The sequence below is a fragment of the Carettochelys insculpta genome, chromosome 3, assembly GCF_033958435.1.
Source record: "Carettochelys insculpta isolate YL-2023 chromosome 3, ASM3395843v1, whole genome shotgun sequence".
NCBI lineage: Eukaryota > Metazoa > Chordata > Testudines > Carettochelyidae > Carettochelys > Carettochelys insculpta.
The window spans coordinates 107232225-107248171 of record NC_134139.1 but is presented as its reverse complement, the minus strand read 5'-3'; the positions used below and the strand labels follow the sequence as shown (position 1 = coordinate 107248171).

The 15947-nt window shown below is 41.6% G+C and overlaps 1 protein-coding gene and 1 pseudogene across 1 annotated transcript; both read right to left on the bottom strand.

The window, feature by feature from the left end:
- Window positions 1-2291: 2291 nt before the first annotated feature.
- On the bottom strand, window positions 2292-3317 carry LOC142010426 (trace amine-associated receptor 7a-like). The gene has a single exon (XM_074988759.1). The coding sequence runs from the start codon at window positions 3315-3317 to the stop codon at window positions 2292-2294; it is 1026 nt and encodes a 341-aa protein (XP_074844860.1).
- Window positions 3318-13418: 10101 nt separating this feature from the next.
- Window positions 13419-14442, bottom strand: LOC142010425 (trace amine-associated receptor 7a-like; annotated as a pseudogene).
- Window positions 14443-15947: the final 1505 nt, after the last annotated feature.

Sequence of the window (15947 nt, the reverse complement as noted above, 5' to 3'; positions counted from 1 at the left end):
GGCTATATCAGCCTGGTCAGTGGTAAGGTGTAGTAAAAGCTGAGCGCTGAGTCGTGCTGCCTCCACGGGACAGACTCTTGGGGCACCCGTCAGCCTCCCTGGCTGCCCGCTGCGAAGGGACAGTCTGTCCTAGCAGTTAAAGACTCGGGTGGAATAAGCTCTCTGCACCAACTTTTGGGGCACCCGTCAGCTGCACTGGCTGCCTGCTGCGAAGGGACTGTCTGTCCTAGCAGTTAAAGACTTGAGTGGATCTCTGGGGCATCCGTCAGCCACTTTGGCTGCCCACTGCAAAGGGACTGCCGGTCCTAGCAGTTAAAGACTTGGATGTGATAAGGCTCACAGACCACTCATTACCAGGCCATCGGCTAACAACTAGCCCCTCCTTTCAGAGGGGCTGTGGTAATGTCACACTTTGGGATATGCTAATGAGGCACTGTCATGAATATGCTGTGCCTCATTAGCATAATAGCAGCTGTGCGCTTCAAAACTGTCGGTTTGAAATGCATGCCGCCTGTGTAGACGGGGAGCCTTTTGAAATGGACCCCTGATTTCGAAATCCCCTTATTCCAATTTGGTTTTGGGACTAAGGGGCTTTCGAAGTCAGGGGTCCGTTTCAAAAGGCCCCCCAGCTATGCAGGTGGCGTGTGTTCCAAAACCAGCAGTTTCAAAGTGTGCGGCCGCCATTATGCTAAAGAGGTGCTGCACATTCATGGCAACACGTTATTAGCATATCCCAAAGTGCCACATTACCATAGCCTTTCCGAAAGGAGGGGTCAGTGTGGCCACAGACATACTGTTTATTAAACCAAGTAATAAGCACTTATTGTTAATATACAGGAATATTTCAAACTAACAAATGCTTCCCTTTCACCACTGGCCTGTGAATAGCGTTTGTAGCAAGTGTATGAAATCCAGATCCCTTGCTGCCAGTCAGAAATATTTTAGGGCTTTTGTACTTGAGAAATTAACTGGAACTGATATTGCAGAATAGCTATCTATTGCACTTTAAAGTCACACTTTATTTTAAAACCTCAGTTACATTCAAATACAGATAAGTTCCTAGAATGTTGCTATGACACAGAAGACTGTGGTCTGGCTAGATTTTCTCATGTAATAAAAATGGGTTTCTGTCAAAATAGTTCTGTTGAAGTGACGGGGAGTTTTACAATTGACTTCCCTGGGTTCTGGATTTCATATGTGGGCTGTATCTACACTACAAAAATAAGTTGAAAGTTGCTTACTTCAAAGTACAATTTGGAAGTAAGCAACTTCCAACTTGAGTGTCTACACACATGCTACTTCAAAGTTATACTTCAAAGTAAGGCATAACTTTATTCCTGGAAATGGAGTAAGAACCTCTAAGTTGGGCTCTAAAGTAAGGGAAACTGTGTGTATACTCTCTGCTGGCTACTTCAATATAGTGCCTAACTTCAAAGTTAACTTCAAAGTTAGTTCCTTGTGTAGATGCATCCGAGGTCATTGATTTCTGTTAGTGACTGTGATTACCAGAGCTCTCCCTTATGTGAGGTATCCTTGTGCACATGAAAGAGTCTTATTTTTTACTCAATACTTCCCAAAATAAATGTTGGTCTTGTGGTTAAAACACAATAATGGATATTTCCTATGTGCTTGTGGTCAAGGTAGTAGGGATTATTCTTGTTCCCATTAAAATTCATTTTAATTCATAATTGCTTGGGTTTTTCAATGGAAGTTAAAGGAGTTAGATGTCCATCTCCATTTGAAGGTGAATTTTCTTATCTATTAATTGAAGATAATAACTATTCCATATGGGTTTGGGGAGGACATAATTCATAAGAAAAGCACTTTAACATCCGTTTGCTAACAGTAATATATGGGTATAAAAGATCAATGTATATGATACTGGTGTGGTACAGAATGATAGCAAATCAGTTTTAAAGGGATGGAAACATTTCTGTTCTTCTATGTTATTTGTACTTTCTAAAAAATGGAGAGGAATTTCACTGAAAAATTCATTTTTTTAATTTCCTTCATTTGTTTAATTCTGGAGAGCTATTTTATCTTCTCAGTCACAGAATTACCAGTGCTACGCATTGTCCTAGTATTGTTTCATAGTATAATCAAGTATTAAATTAAGAGTATCTGTAAATAAATTGTCTTGTTATCATGTGGTAACTCAATTTATCACACAAAGTATAAAATCAAGTTTACAGCATTTCATCTAGAAAAATAAATATGCTGCTGAACTATATGAAAAGGGCAAAGACTGCAAAATGTGATATGACTAGCTTTAGGCTGGACGGGACAGGTTTTCATTCAGGAAACAAATTCATTGTTGAACAGTCAAGCCGGAAGATTTTACAGCTCACAATCACTTTCATTGCTTTTCGAAACCAAGGATAAAAGAGCGAGTAAATCAAAGGATTCATGGCAGAATTGGAATAAGCTAACCATGCCATGATATCAAAGACAAGGGGTGGAGTTAGGAAGTCAAGGAAAGCATCCATTATTACAGTTATAAAAAAAGGTGACCAGAATGTTAAAAAAGTGATCACAGCTATACCCAGGGTTTTCGCAGCTTTCCTTTCCCTTTTGCCTACTCTGTCACTATAATTATCTGATGACTGGATGTTGTTCATAATTTCTATCATTCTGGCTTGTTGTTTAACCACAGTGAAGATCCTGCAGTAAAGAGTTATCATTGTCAAACAAGGTAAGAAAAAAAGAAGAGAGGAAACAACCACCCACGTTTTCTTGACAACAAGCTGGCAGCTGCCTGCACAGGAGAGGGCATTTACTAAATCTTGTATCCCTTTGTCGTTAGCCCCAGTGAAGATAACACCAAAACTGTATAGTAATGAAAGTATCCAAGCAGTGGCTATGAACATGCCTGCAACTGGCACTGTGAACTTGATAGGATAAATTAAAGGATCAGTAACAGCAACATATCGATCAATAGAGATGAAACATAAGTGAAGTATTGAAGAATAACAAAATGATGCATCTAAACAACTGTGGAATCTACAGAATATTTCTCCAAAATACCAACACGTTTCAACAGATCTTACGCTGCTGAAGGGCAGCACAGCCAGACCCAGACAAAAATCTGCACATGCCAAGGAGGCGATCAACAAATTTGTTGGCGAGTGAAGCTGTTTGAAATAAGCAATTGCAATAATTACCATTAGATTTCCCCCTAATGTAAGAAGTGTCAGCAAACTGAGCAGAACATACAAAGTTATCCGGATTCCGGAAGGCCATGACGTTTTATAGCAAGAGCCATTCATATTCTCAAAGCAAAATTGTACTTCTTTGTTTTGAAGAAGTGCTGAAGTCATGTTGTGTTCTGTTGTTAATCGCCTGGAAATTTTAGTTTTCACATTTATATACCAATAGTTTTGATGCTGGTTAGTTGAAAGTCTTCCATTTTTAAGTCTTTCTGAAAAAGAGAATTAAAGATGACATGTGTGAGACTACAATAATTCCAAAATGCTGCATTATGTCAATCAATATGTTGGAAACTTTTTACTGCCTGTATAGCACAAAACAGAGCAAAATATTTGTTTTATCTACAGCTTAAATGATATTTTTAAATAGGCAAAAAAAGTAGCAACAATTCTTTATAAGTAAAATGTTTCAAAATTGTTATAGTTTAAATATTATTTTTTCCTATCAATATTTATATATTTCAATTTCCTTGATGCTTGATCTTTCTATTTTAGTCAACTGCAAAACTCCTATGGATTTCAATTTAGTTGGAGGGACTCCCTGTGTCTTACCTTTTGAGAAGCTTTTCTTCAGCTGTTCGCCTGGATTCAAATCTGATTGGAAGTCAGGAAGAGACACATGTTTTCAGCAGCGAGTTATACTTGGACTTGTACTAGCAATGATAAAGATAAAGTACATGCAGGTTGTCCTCTTTAAATGGGGGTGGGGAGGAGTGGAAAACAGCAAACACATGGGAAATTTTGTGATCACCCCGTAAACTGAAATCCCTCTGGTAAATGGTGTAAATACTGACCGATGTGTAGAGTTTGAAAAAACATCATTAAGCATTTGTTTTACTAAGTATATACTGTCATGCATGTGTTTGAGCTAAATCTTATTTTTGTAATTTATTTTGAAGGCAAATTTAACAGGCTCCCACAGCAATAAGGTGTTATCTCAGAATTATTACTGAATTGCTTTGTCAGGAATGCACTCTGAGACAACTGAAGGCAGACACAATGATGTGTATGTTAAAGAAAATGATTAATCACACCTTTATTAAGTAGTAAGACGATGTCTCTCTCTCACGCTCGGTCTCATTTTAGATCATTTTTTCTATACTCGGTGCCAAACTGATTCTTTTATTCAGACTGGAGTGAGGATTGAATCAGTCTATGTCATCCTGAGGTGTCTGCTGTGGTCCAGTGCAGACCCCAGTTCAAATTCAGGCAGCCCTAAATTGAACTCTAACAGCCGTGGTTTTTTTATGGGTCTTCTGGGTTTGGAATAGCCAGAATACAGAACTATGCTAGCTACACCTGGCCAGGGTGCCAATACATTCCCTCTCTCCTCTTGCCTGCTCCCAGCCTGCCCTAGAATTTCCCCTGCCCCATGGATTTCTGCAACCCCCCGGGACAGTGGAGCAAGCTCTGAACTTGGCAGGGTTCACCTGCCCTACAGACAGTTTTCTAAGGGTACTTCTCTCTTCTTCAGTGAGTTGGAGTAGGTTGAGAACCGAAGTTGATGTAAAACTTCCATTCCAAAAGCTGTCATTTTACTGGTGCTCGGACCCTTATGCCTGATCTACACAAGCAACTTATGTCTGTATAATTACAAAGGCCTGGGGTATAAAACCCAGGGATATGGAAGATAAAACAATTTATCCCAAGGTGTGTACAGTGCTGCAGAAATGGGGGAGTTCTCCTGTCAACCTAGCTACTGCCTGTTCATGTGGATTACCTGTGCTAGCAAAAACCTGCTCTCATTAGCATTGGCATCATCTTCTCTGCAGTGCGACATCTACTAATCTGCAGTGGTGCTGTTGTGTCATTTTAACAATGTACGTATAGAGAGCCCCATAATGATTTAGATCAGTGGGATAACTTAAAGCAGCTCATGGTGCACAATTGGCACAAGCCCGGACAACCACAACCAGCTCCCCGAGGGCAAGCAGAAAATGATGCTGACGCAGCTATCTTCTGGAGTTTGATTTAGCACGTCTGGTAGGGGCACCCTGTGAGTAAGGGGTGGAGTTGTGAGGAGTAAGAGAAGTTGATGGGAGAGGGTTTGGGCGGTAACAGCTAATATAAACCCCATCATGCTGACCGTACCATTTGGATTGTTCTCTAATATGTGTTACTCTCCATTTACCAACATTGAATCTCACTGGCTGTTTTCTTGCTCAGTCACCCTGTTCTAGTGGATTCCTTTGTAAAGTCCAAAGCTGACTTGGAAGAGATAACTACCTTGAGTAAATTTTATTGTTTTACAATTCTTCTGCTTCACCATTTGCCACTTCTTCCAGATCATTATGAGTATGGTGAACAACGCTGGTTTCACTAGAGGTCTTTGGGGGCCCTGTTACTTACTTCTGTCGATGGTTAAAACCGGCCATTTATTCTTACCCTTAGTTTCCTGTCTTTTAGCCATTTATTTATACATGAGAGGACCTTTCCTTTTATCCCCGCATTCCATTTTTTTTGCTTAAAAGCCTTTAGTGTGGGACACTGTCAAAGGCTTTCTGAAAATCCAAGCACACTATATCCAATAGATCAACTTGTCCACCATCCAGACCCACTCCCATAGCACCCCACAGCCCTCTTCATGTCCCAGCAATTGTATTGCTTACCATGCTCTGCCCAGCATGCCAGCTGGAGAGCAAGGCTGAGGTGTTGGGGCAGCAGGGCTAGAACCTACACTGAACGATTGCTCCCGAACTGTAGCATCAGGCAGGCAGCAGAACAAAGCAAGCCCCTGCATGTAGACCTGCCCTTGGGGGGAATCCCTGGGCCACCCCCCCGCAGCAGGTAGGGGTGGAGGTAGCACCATCCCACTTCTCCCAATCCCACTGCCCCCCATCATTGCTCACCCACCTGAAATCAGGGCCTACCCTAGTGGGCCCTTCTGGCTACATCACTGGTACAGCTGTGTTGAAATTCATGTTCTGTATGTACTCTGACAAATCCATGACTGAATTGCTACAAAAAGGTAAAAACTGGGAATAGCAATTGGAATGCCAAAAACTTTTCAGTGGGAGTTAAGCAAGCATTGTCACCCACATAGGAACTAGTATATTTTAGTCACATTTTATACAGGATAGTGTCTTATTTAAGGTCATCTTATACTCCCTCTTGGCCGCGTCTACATGTGCACGCTACTTTGAAGTAGCGGCGCCAACTTCGAAATAGCGCCCGTCACGGCTACACATGTTGGGCGCTATTGCGAAGTTGAAATCAACATTAGGCGGCGAGACGTCGAAGTCACTAACCCCATGAGGGGATGGGAATAGCGCCCTACTTCGAAGTTGAACGTCGAAGAAGGGCACGTGTAGATGATCCACGTCCCGCAACATCGAAATAGCAGGGTCCGCCATGGCAGCCATCAGCTGAGGGGTTGAGAGACGCTCTCTCTCCAGCCCCTGCAGGGTTCTATGGTCACCGTGGGCAGCAGCCCTTAGCCCAGGGCTTCTGGCTGCTGCTGCTGCAGCTGGGGATCCATGCTGCATGCACAGGGTCTGCAACCAGTTGTCAGTTCTGTGGATCTTGTGCTGTTTAGTGCAACTGTGTCTGGGAGGGGCCCTTTAAGGGAGTGGCTTGCTGTTGAGTCCGCCCTGTGACCCTGTCTGCAGCTGCTCCTGGCACCCTTATTTCGATGTGTGCTACTTTGGCGTGTAGACGTTCCCTTGCAGCGCCTATTTCGATGTGGTGCTGCCCAACATCGAAGTTGAACATCGACGTTGCCAGCCCTGGAGGATGTGTAGACGTTATTCATCGAAATAGACTATTTCGATGTAGCATGCGCTTGTAGACGTAGCCCTTGAGAACATAAGCAGGTCATAGGCCTTGTGCTGTCCTATACATGTTTTTCTCAGATTGGGAGAAAAGCTAAATGGTTAAAATGGCTTAATAAGGCTAAATGGTGCAGATGGTAGGCAAATTGTGTTGATAATGTGCACAAAACCCAGCTTACCTATCTTTGGAAAAGTCCCACCCCCTTGTGTTGTGTTTGGCAGGCCTGTGACCTGAGTTTGCATCTGGCATTTTATAGCAATTTATTTGTTCCGACTAGAGTTCTTATTGAAGACAAACACTGTGGTGTGTTATCTCTGTGCCATTTATGTAAATAGTCTGAGTATACCAAAGGGAGCCATTGCTATACCTATGAGATTTATCAGGACCCCGGGTTTCTTCCTCATTTGGACATCACGCCACTATACGCCCTAACTCCCCATATGTTTAGCTTTGGTACCTTGCACAAGACATGCCCCCTATTTCTTGGGCTACTGGGTCTTACCCCTGTCTATAATTGCTCCTCAATTTTCCCTCCCCCAGTCTCCAGGTCTCCTCATGCCCTCCAGCTGCACTTCCTTCTCCTTTCTCCCAAGCCAAGTCCTATCTGAAGGCTAAGGGACATGGGCCCTTGGAGCCAGGGTGAGCCTCTTACTCATCGGACTACTTCCCAAAGGGGCTGGGAGAGTCCAGTAATCATTATCTGTCTCTCTATCAGAGCCACTGTATTGTCAAGAGAAGAGGGGGCATTCTGGCTGACCCATCCTCACAGGTTGGGTGGTAGCCCCCTCATAGATCAGTCTAGAACAAAGATTTCCACAACCTTCTTTGAGCAGTGGGTCTTTGGCTGCAGCCACTTTTGGGACAGGTGGATCAGGCTGAATAACTGGGACCTCGGTGCTTTGCCCTCCCAGTCTTTCCACTCATGCAGCCTTTGGGCTCTGACCGCAGTGGTCATTCTTGACCTGGCTAGGATCTCTGCTTTCAGTTGGGAGTACTCAGCAGCCACCTCTTCTGGTATGTCTAAATAAGCCTTCTGAGCCTCACTGCAGAGGAACAGAGCCAGAATTCTGGCCCACTGGACTCGGGCCCAGCCTTCCCTCAGGCCCTGCACCTGGGCAGTCAGAGACTTCAGTCACATTGCACCTCCTGCAGGGTGGCTCAGGAGTGGGCAGCCTGACTCAGCAGCAGCTGTTTAGTTACATGTTGTAGCTGCACTGACTCCCACTGGGCAGCCAGCCGAACCCTGATCGCTTCCTGCTGTGATGTGGTGGCTTGTATGAACAACTTCACAAAGTCCTCCATCTTACTTGTGTTCCTCCATAAAGGGATGGCTTAGCCTGCCCTAGGTGTGTCCGCTGCAGGGTCTCACAGCATCAGAGGACCCCGCTGCAACCACCACATGTGGTCAGGTAAATCCAGTCTGAGGCTCCTGTTCAATTCATAATCTCACTGATAATTTTGGTACTGTGGCAACAGACCTGCTTGCCTCGCTGGAGTTTGGACTTCTACACCTTGTTTAGAAGGTCGTGTGGGTAGGTGCACACTGATCTGCCTAGGCTGAATAAACAGTCCTCTCCAGCCACTAGCTGAATTCTCAGGCTACCTGGGGGAAGGCAGCCCACACACTCCTCATAGGAACTCCTCTCCTCCCCTGCTGTCTCTGGCACTACTTACATTCTCCTTATATTATCTTAAATTAATTATCCTTAAATAAATTATTTTGTTAGTCTTTAATGTGCTACTTGACTGCTTTTTTGTTCAATAGTATATAGACTTGCATGGCTTTCTCTCTGTTACTATGCAACATGCAAGGCTCTCCTTATCAACTTTTTTGATGCTTAGATAAGATGTTCTAATCCTTACTCCAAACTTCTATCCCACTCTCCACATCTCCCTGTCCCCTCTCAGTAGGAAAGACTTTTTAAAAGGCCACATGGCGGCCTACAGCGAAATAAGCTGGCCCTAACTGATTTAAAGCAGCCTCAGCTCTACTGCCCCTGCTCCTACCATGATAATTCAGGTCAGCTCCTCCTCACTGCCCTGAAGTAGTGATCTCCTAATTAGTCACGGCCATTTCCGCTTTTAGAGCTGCCTCAATTCCCTTCTTGTCTAGCCAGCCTACCTGACCCCGTCACATAAGTTAAAAGAACTTTGTAGAAGAAGACAAACACAAACAAACAAAAACCACTCTCTGAAGTTTTGATATTAATACTCATTTCACATCATTCGTCCATCTTCTTGATTGTTTCCAACTGGGACCCTTCACTTAAGTTAATTTAACAATGCAGCTAACAATATGATAGTATTTAGTCATTTATTTTAGCGTGCCAGAGGAGTGGGACAAAGTAGATTGGCAGGGCTAAGGTGTGGTCTTTATGGCAGCAAGGTGGAATTCTGTTGAGAAGGGATAGATACCGTTTGATATTTTTCTACATAAAAAGTAAAAAACAGTAGTAGTGCCATGTATCCATTCTATCATATACTACATAAGTTCTGTAGACACGATCACCATGGGTTTAATATTTCCTTTCAACTAGCAGTTATTTTAATGCTAATATTTGTATTGCCTTATTTTTGCTTATTAATTGCTTATTAATTGCTTATTATTTTATAATAACCCTATTATTTTATAATAACCCTATTATTTATTATTTATTATTTATTATTATTATAATAACCCTATTTTATAATAACCCTATATAACCCTATTATTTTAATAATAAGCTTATTGCTTATTAATTGCTTATTAATTGCTTATTAATGCTAATATTTGTATTGCCTTATTTGTAATGCCTTATTGGCATTAGAAAAGGTTCAGAAAAGGGCGACTAAGATGATTAGGGGCTTGGAAAGGGTCCCATATGGGGAGAGGCTAGAGAGACTGGGACTTTTCAGTTTGGAAAAAAGGCGATTGAGGGGCGATATGATAGAGGTATATAAAATCATGAATGGTGTGGAGAAAGTGAATATAGAAAAATTATTTACCTTTTCCCATAATACAAGAACTAGGGGACACCAAATGAAATTGATGGGTAGTAGGTTCAAAACTAATAAAAAGAAATTTTTCTTCACACAGCGCACAGTCAACCTGTGGAACTCCTTGCCCGAGGAGGCTGTGAAGGCCAGGACTTTATTAGGGTTTAAAAAAGAGCTTGATAAATTTTTGCAGGTTAGGTCCATAAATGGCTATTAGCCAGGGATAAAGTATGGTGCCCTAGCCTTCAGAACAAGGGCAGGAGATGGATGGCAGGAGATAAATCACTTGATCATTGTCTTCTGTTCTCCTTCTCTGGGGCACCTGGCATTGGCCACCGTCGGCAGATGGGATGCTGGGCTCGATGGACCTTTGGTCTGACCCAGTATGGCCATTCTTATGTTCTTATGTTCTTACTTTTTAAATAGTCAGGATAATCCAGCATTTACCACCAGATGGCACAAAGTGTCCTTATACAGCTGTCCTCTGCTAACTGAAGATTTTGGGCTTGAATTTGATCTTCTGCTGGTTTTACATCACTATAACTTTCAGTATAACTCCACTGATTTCAGTAAATCACTCAGGTTTACACAGCTTCAGCTGAGATCAGAATAAACCTCTTCTAGCAAAACAACATATATCCTGGTATTTTGTTTGTGATTAATATTTCTGATCAAAATGTCTTTTTTCAGTCTAAAACCGCTACCCCTCTGAAACTGGATTTTGCTAGTTATGCTTCTGTTTGTTCAAATTTGTTTTTAAGCTAGCTCAAAACCTTATAATAGAGAAATAATTAGTGGATCCTGCCACCATGGCATCATTGATATTTTCCTGAGCACTGGGAACCCCCAGTATTTATGTCTCAGAATATACCATACATTTAAACACTGGGTTGGAGAGCAAATGAGGAAAAAGGAAAACACTATACCTGGGGATAAGCTGTTAAGCAGGAAGGAGCAATGTGCACATCATCCCTCCACACCAATGTTTCTCAACCTTTTTTCTTTTTATAATGTACCCCTTTTTAAAAAAAACAATATAAGTATCCCCAGTACCTGTAATTTTCAGACATGCAGGGCTTTTTTTCCTACCATTGCAACACTTTTGTTGAAATAACTTGTATTACAGAGTAGTTTTGAAAGAGATGGTTTCATGCAGCAAATCATGCAAGGAGCAAAGGGGGTACACTGCCACATCTAGTAAGCCCAAATTTAAGATATTTGGAATTTTAACTATGTGCTTTTCTTATCTCAGAAGAATTTCCACTTCCACCACTGGCGCATGGTTTTTTTCACTACAGGTTTTCCTGCCTCAGATGTTTCTGACACGGTTTCCTGTGTATTACCCTCTTCCGAATCTTCAGTTTTATTCTTTGCTTTCGAAAGGAATTGGTCCGTTTCAGACCCTTTCAGTTGTAATTATAAAAACCTAAACTAAATTGTACTAACTGCAATTTTATCACTTACTTCAGATAACAAGTCTCCAGAGCCAGCCCCTGCTTTAACCCAATCCCCCCTCCCCTCCTCTGGAGCCAGACACTCCCAGCTTCCCCCTCACTTTAACCCAATACCCCCTGTCTTCCTCCAGAGCCAGGCACCCCAACTTCCTGCCTCCCAATTTATCCCAATCCCCCCCTCTCTTCCTTCAGAGACAGGCACTTGCAGCCCCCTCCCCTCCACTGTAATCTGATGCCAGCTACTTCCTGGAGCCACTGCTGCCACCACCATCAATGCTGCCAAGTTCTTCTCCTTCCAAGTGCTGGGGGAAGATCTATGTGCATAACAGCGCGCAGGGCTCCAGTGGCTCTGAGCATTTTATTGCTCAAAGAGCCATGTGTAGCTTGTGTGAGTACTCGCCAGACATCTCTTGTGTAGTTCCCAGCGTTAGCAACCTGCCAGCAGAGCAGGAAGCCCACATGAGTGAGTTCTGTGGCCAAGGCTTGCCCAGCGGTGCTCTTGTCAGAGGGGTGGAGTAAAGGAGTCCAAAGAGGAATCAACAGCACTAATGTCCAAAGCCACAAATGATTATATAAGGAGCCACTTGTGGCTCTGGAGCTGCAGGTTGCTGACCCCTTGTAAAGAACTAGGAGTGGTTAGTCAGGCAGAGCGATTTCTGGCTTAGGATAGAAAAGTCCTAAAGCCAAGAATGGGGAGAAGTTTTTATGAATAGAACTGGAGTAGGTATTGTAATGCATCCTTAACTTGACTGAAACAGGAAAATCAATGGCATTCTCCTACTTCACATACCATTTAGTAAACCAAATAATAAGCACTTATTGTTAATATACAGCAATATTTCAAACTAATGAATACTTGCCTTTCACCACCAGCCTGTCAATAGCTTTTGCAGAAAGTGTATGAAATCCAGATCTGTTGCTACCAGTCAGAAATATCTTAGGGCTTTTGTATTTGAGAAATTAACTGGAATTGATATTGCAGAATAAGTCTCTATTGCACTTTAAAGTCACACTTTATTCTAAAACCACAATAACATTCATATCCAGACAAGCCTCTAGAAAGTTGCGGTGACACAGACGACTGTGTTGTAGCTGGATTTTCTCGTGTAATAAAAACAACGGGTTTCTGTCAAAAAAGTTCTGTTGAAGTGAAGGGGAGTTTTACCATTGACTTCACTGGGATCTGGATTTCACAAGAGGTTGTTGATTTCTATTAGTGACTGTGATTACTAGATCTCTCCCTTATGTGAGGTATCCTTGTGCACACAAAACAGTCCCAAAATAAAGGTTGGTCTTAGTTTAACACACAATACTGGCTGTCTCCTGTGTGCATGTTGTCAAGTCAGTAGGAGTTATTCTTGCTCCCATTAAAAGTAAATTAGAGATTTTTCCCCAATTTAAACATTGCAGGATAGGGTCCATAATCTCTTTGCTTGGGTTTTTCAAAGGAAGCTAAAGTTCAGAAATCCATCTCCACCTGGAGGTCAGTTTTCTAATACATCAGACGAGGATAATAATAGCTCTTCCATGTGGGTGTCGGAGAACTTAATTCATAAGTATAGCACTTTAAGATCTATTGTTAGTGATTTGGTAAATAATGATAGCAAATCAGTTTTAAAGTGATGAAAACATTTCTGTTTCACCATGTTATTAGTATTTTCCAACAAATGGAGGGGAATTTCACTGAAAAACTGATCTTTTTTGGTTTACTTTTTTTTGTTTTACATTTCTTTTCCTTTTGTTTAATTCTGGTGAGCTGTTTTATCTTCTTGGTCACACAATTACCACTAATAAGCATTGTCCGGGTATTGTTTTGTAGCATAATCAAGTATTAAAGTAAGTGTCTGTAAATTGTCTTGCTCTCGTGTGGTAACTCAGTTTATCACCCGAAGTATAAAATCAACTTTACAATACTTCATCCAGAAAAATAAATATGCTGCCCTATTATACGAAAAGGGCAATGAACTGTGAAATGTGATGGGAGTAGCTCTAGGCAGGGCTGGATAGGTTTTCATTCGGGAAATAAATTCATTGTTGAACAGTCAAGCTGGAAGATTTTACAGCTCACAATCACTTTCATTGCTTTTCGAAACCAAGGATAAAAGAGCGAGTAAATCAAAGGATTCATGGCAGAGTTAGAGTAAGTTAACCAAACCATGATGTCGAAGACAAGGGGTGGAGTTATGAAGTTAAGAAAAGCATCAATTATTACAGTTATAAAAAAAGGTGACCAGAATACTAAAAAAGCAATCACAGCTATACCCAAGGTTTTTGCAGCTTTCCTCTCTCTTTTGCCTACTCTGTCAATGTAATTATCAGGTGACTGGATATTGTTCATAATTTCTATCATTCTAGCTTGTCGTTTAACTACAGCGAAGATCCTGCAGTAAAGTGCTATCATTGTAAAAAAAAGGTATGAAATAAAGGAGGGATGATACAACCACCCACGTTTTGTTGAAGACAAGCTGGCAGCTGCCTGCACAGGAGAGGGCATTTACTAAATCTTGTATCCCTTTGTCATTAGCCCCAGTGAAGATAACACCAAAACTGTATAGTAATGAAAGTATCCAAGCAGCGGCTATGAACGTGCCTGCAACTGGCACTGTGAACTTGATAGGGTAAATTAAAGGATCAGTAACAGCAACATATCGATCAATAGAGATGAAACACAAGTGAAATATTGAAGAATAACAAAATGATGCATCTAAACAACTGTGGAATCTACAGAATGTTTCTCCAAAATACCAACACGTTTCAACAGATCTTATACTACTGAAGGGCAGCACAGCCAGACCCAGACAAAAATCTGCACTTGCCAAAGAGGCTATTAACAAATTTGTTGGCGAGTGAAGCTGTTTGAAATAAGCAATTGCAATAATTACCATTAGATTTCCCCCTAGTGTAAGAAGTGTCAGCAAACTGAGCAGAACATACAAAGTTATCCGGATTCCGTAAGGCCATGATGTTTTATAGCAAGAGCCATTCATATTCTCAAAGCAAAATTGTACTTCGTTTTGAAGTAGTACTGAAGTCATGCTGTGTTCTGTTGTTAATCACCCTGAAATTTCAGTGTCCACATTTATACACCAATGGTTTGGTGTGGCACTGGTTGGTTGAAGCTCTTCCGTTTTTAAGTCTTTCTGAAAAAGAGAATTAAAGATGACATGTGTGAGAGCACAATAATTCCAAAGTGCTACATTATGTGCATCAGTATGTTGGAAACTTGTGCTAAATTGACGGTAAATAATAAAACACAGCAAAATATCTGTCGAGACTACATCTTTCAATGGCATGTTGAAATAGCAAACAAGTAACAACATTTTTTTATAAGTGAAAAGTTACTCTACAGTTTAATTATTAAGCTACATTTTTTCCTATTAATATTTATATATTTCAGTTTTCTTGATGCTTGACCTTTCCATTTAAGTCAATTGCAAAACTCCTATGGATTTCGGTATAGTTGGAGGGATTTCGTATGTCTTACCTTTTGAGAAGCTTTTCTTCATATATTCCCCTGGCTTCAAATGTGTCAGGAAGAGACACATGTTTTCAGCACCACGTTATACTTGGACTTTTATTAGCAATGCTAAAGGTGAAGTACATGCTGGTCATCCTTTTAAAACCGGTGGGAAGGTGGAGGAGGGGCTGAAGAGAAAAACAGCAAACTCAAGGGAAATTTTGCGATCACCCCATAAAATGAAATCCCTCTGGTAAGTGGTGCAGATACTGACAGATGTGTAGAGTCTGAAAACACATCATTAAGCTATCTATTTTGATTCCTCACAAGACACTTGTTTTAACTAAGTATGAACTGTCATGCATGTGTCTGAGCTAAGTCTCATTATTATAGTATATTTTTGAGGGAAATTTAGTGGGCTCCTACAGCAAGGAGGTATTGTCTCATTATTATTACTGAATTGCTTTGTCAGGGCTAACCTTTGAGGAAACTAAAGGCAGAGACAATGATTTATTTGCATGTTAAAGAAAATGAACTCCGTCTTTATTTAATAGTAAGACTATTTCTCTTTCTGACACTTGCTCTCATTTTAGACCATATATCCACACTTGGGGCCAATCTGATTCTTTTATTCAGACTGGAGCAAGGATTGAATTAATCTGTGTCATCCTGAGATGTCCGCTGTGGTCCAGTGCAGACCCCAGTTCAAATTCAGGCCGCCCTAAATTGCTCTCTAACTACCATGTCTTTTATGGGCCTTCTGGGTTTGGAATAGCCAGAATACAGAACTATTCTAGCCACACCTGTCCAGGCTCCAATACACACCCTCTCTCCTCTTGCCTGCTCCCAGCCTGCCCTAGAATTTCCCCTGCCCCATGGATTTCTGCAACCACAGAGCTGGTGGAGCAAGCTCTGAACTTGGCAGGATTCACCTGTTCTGTAGGCAGTTTCCTAAGGGGACTGACTTCTCTCTTCCTCAGTGAGTTGGAGTAGGTTGGTAAGTACAGCTGACATAACACTTCCATTCCAAAAGCTGAGCCTTTACAGCTGCTCAGTCCCTTATGCCTGATCTACACAAGCAAC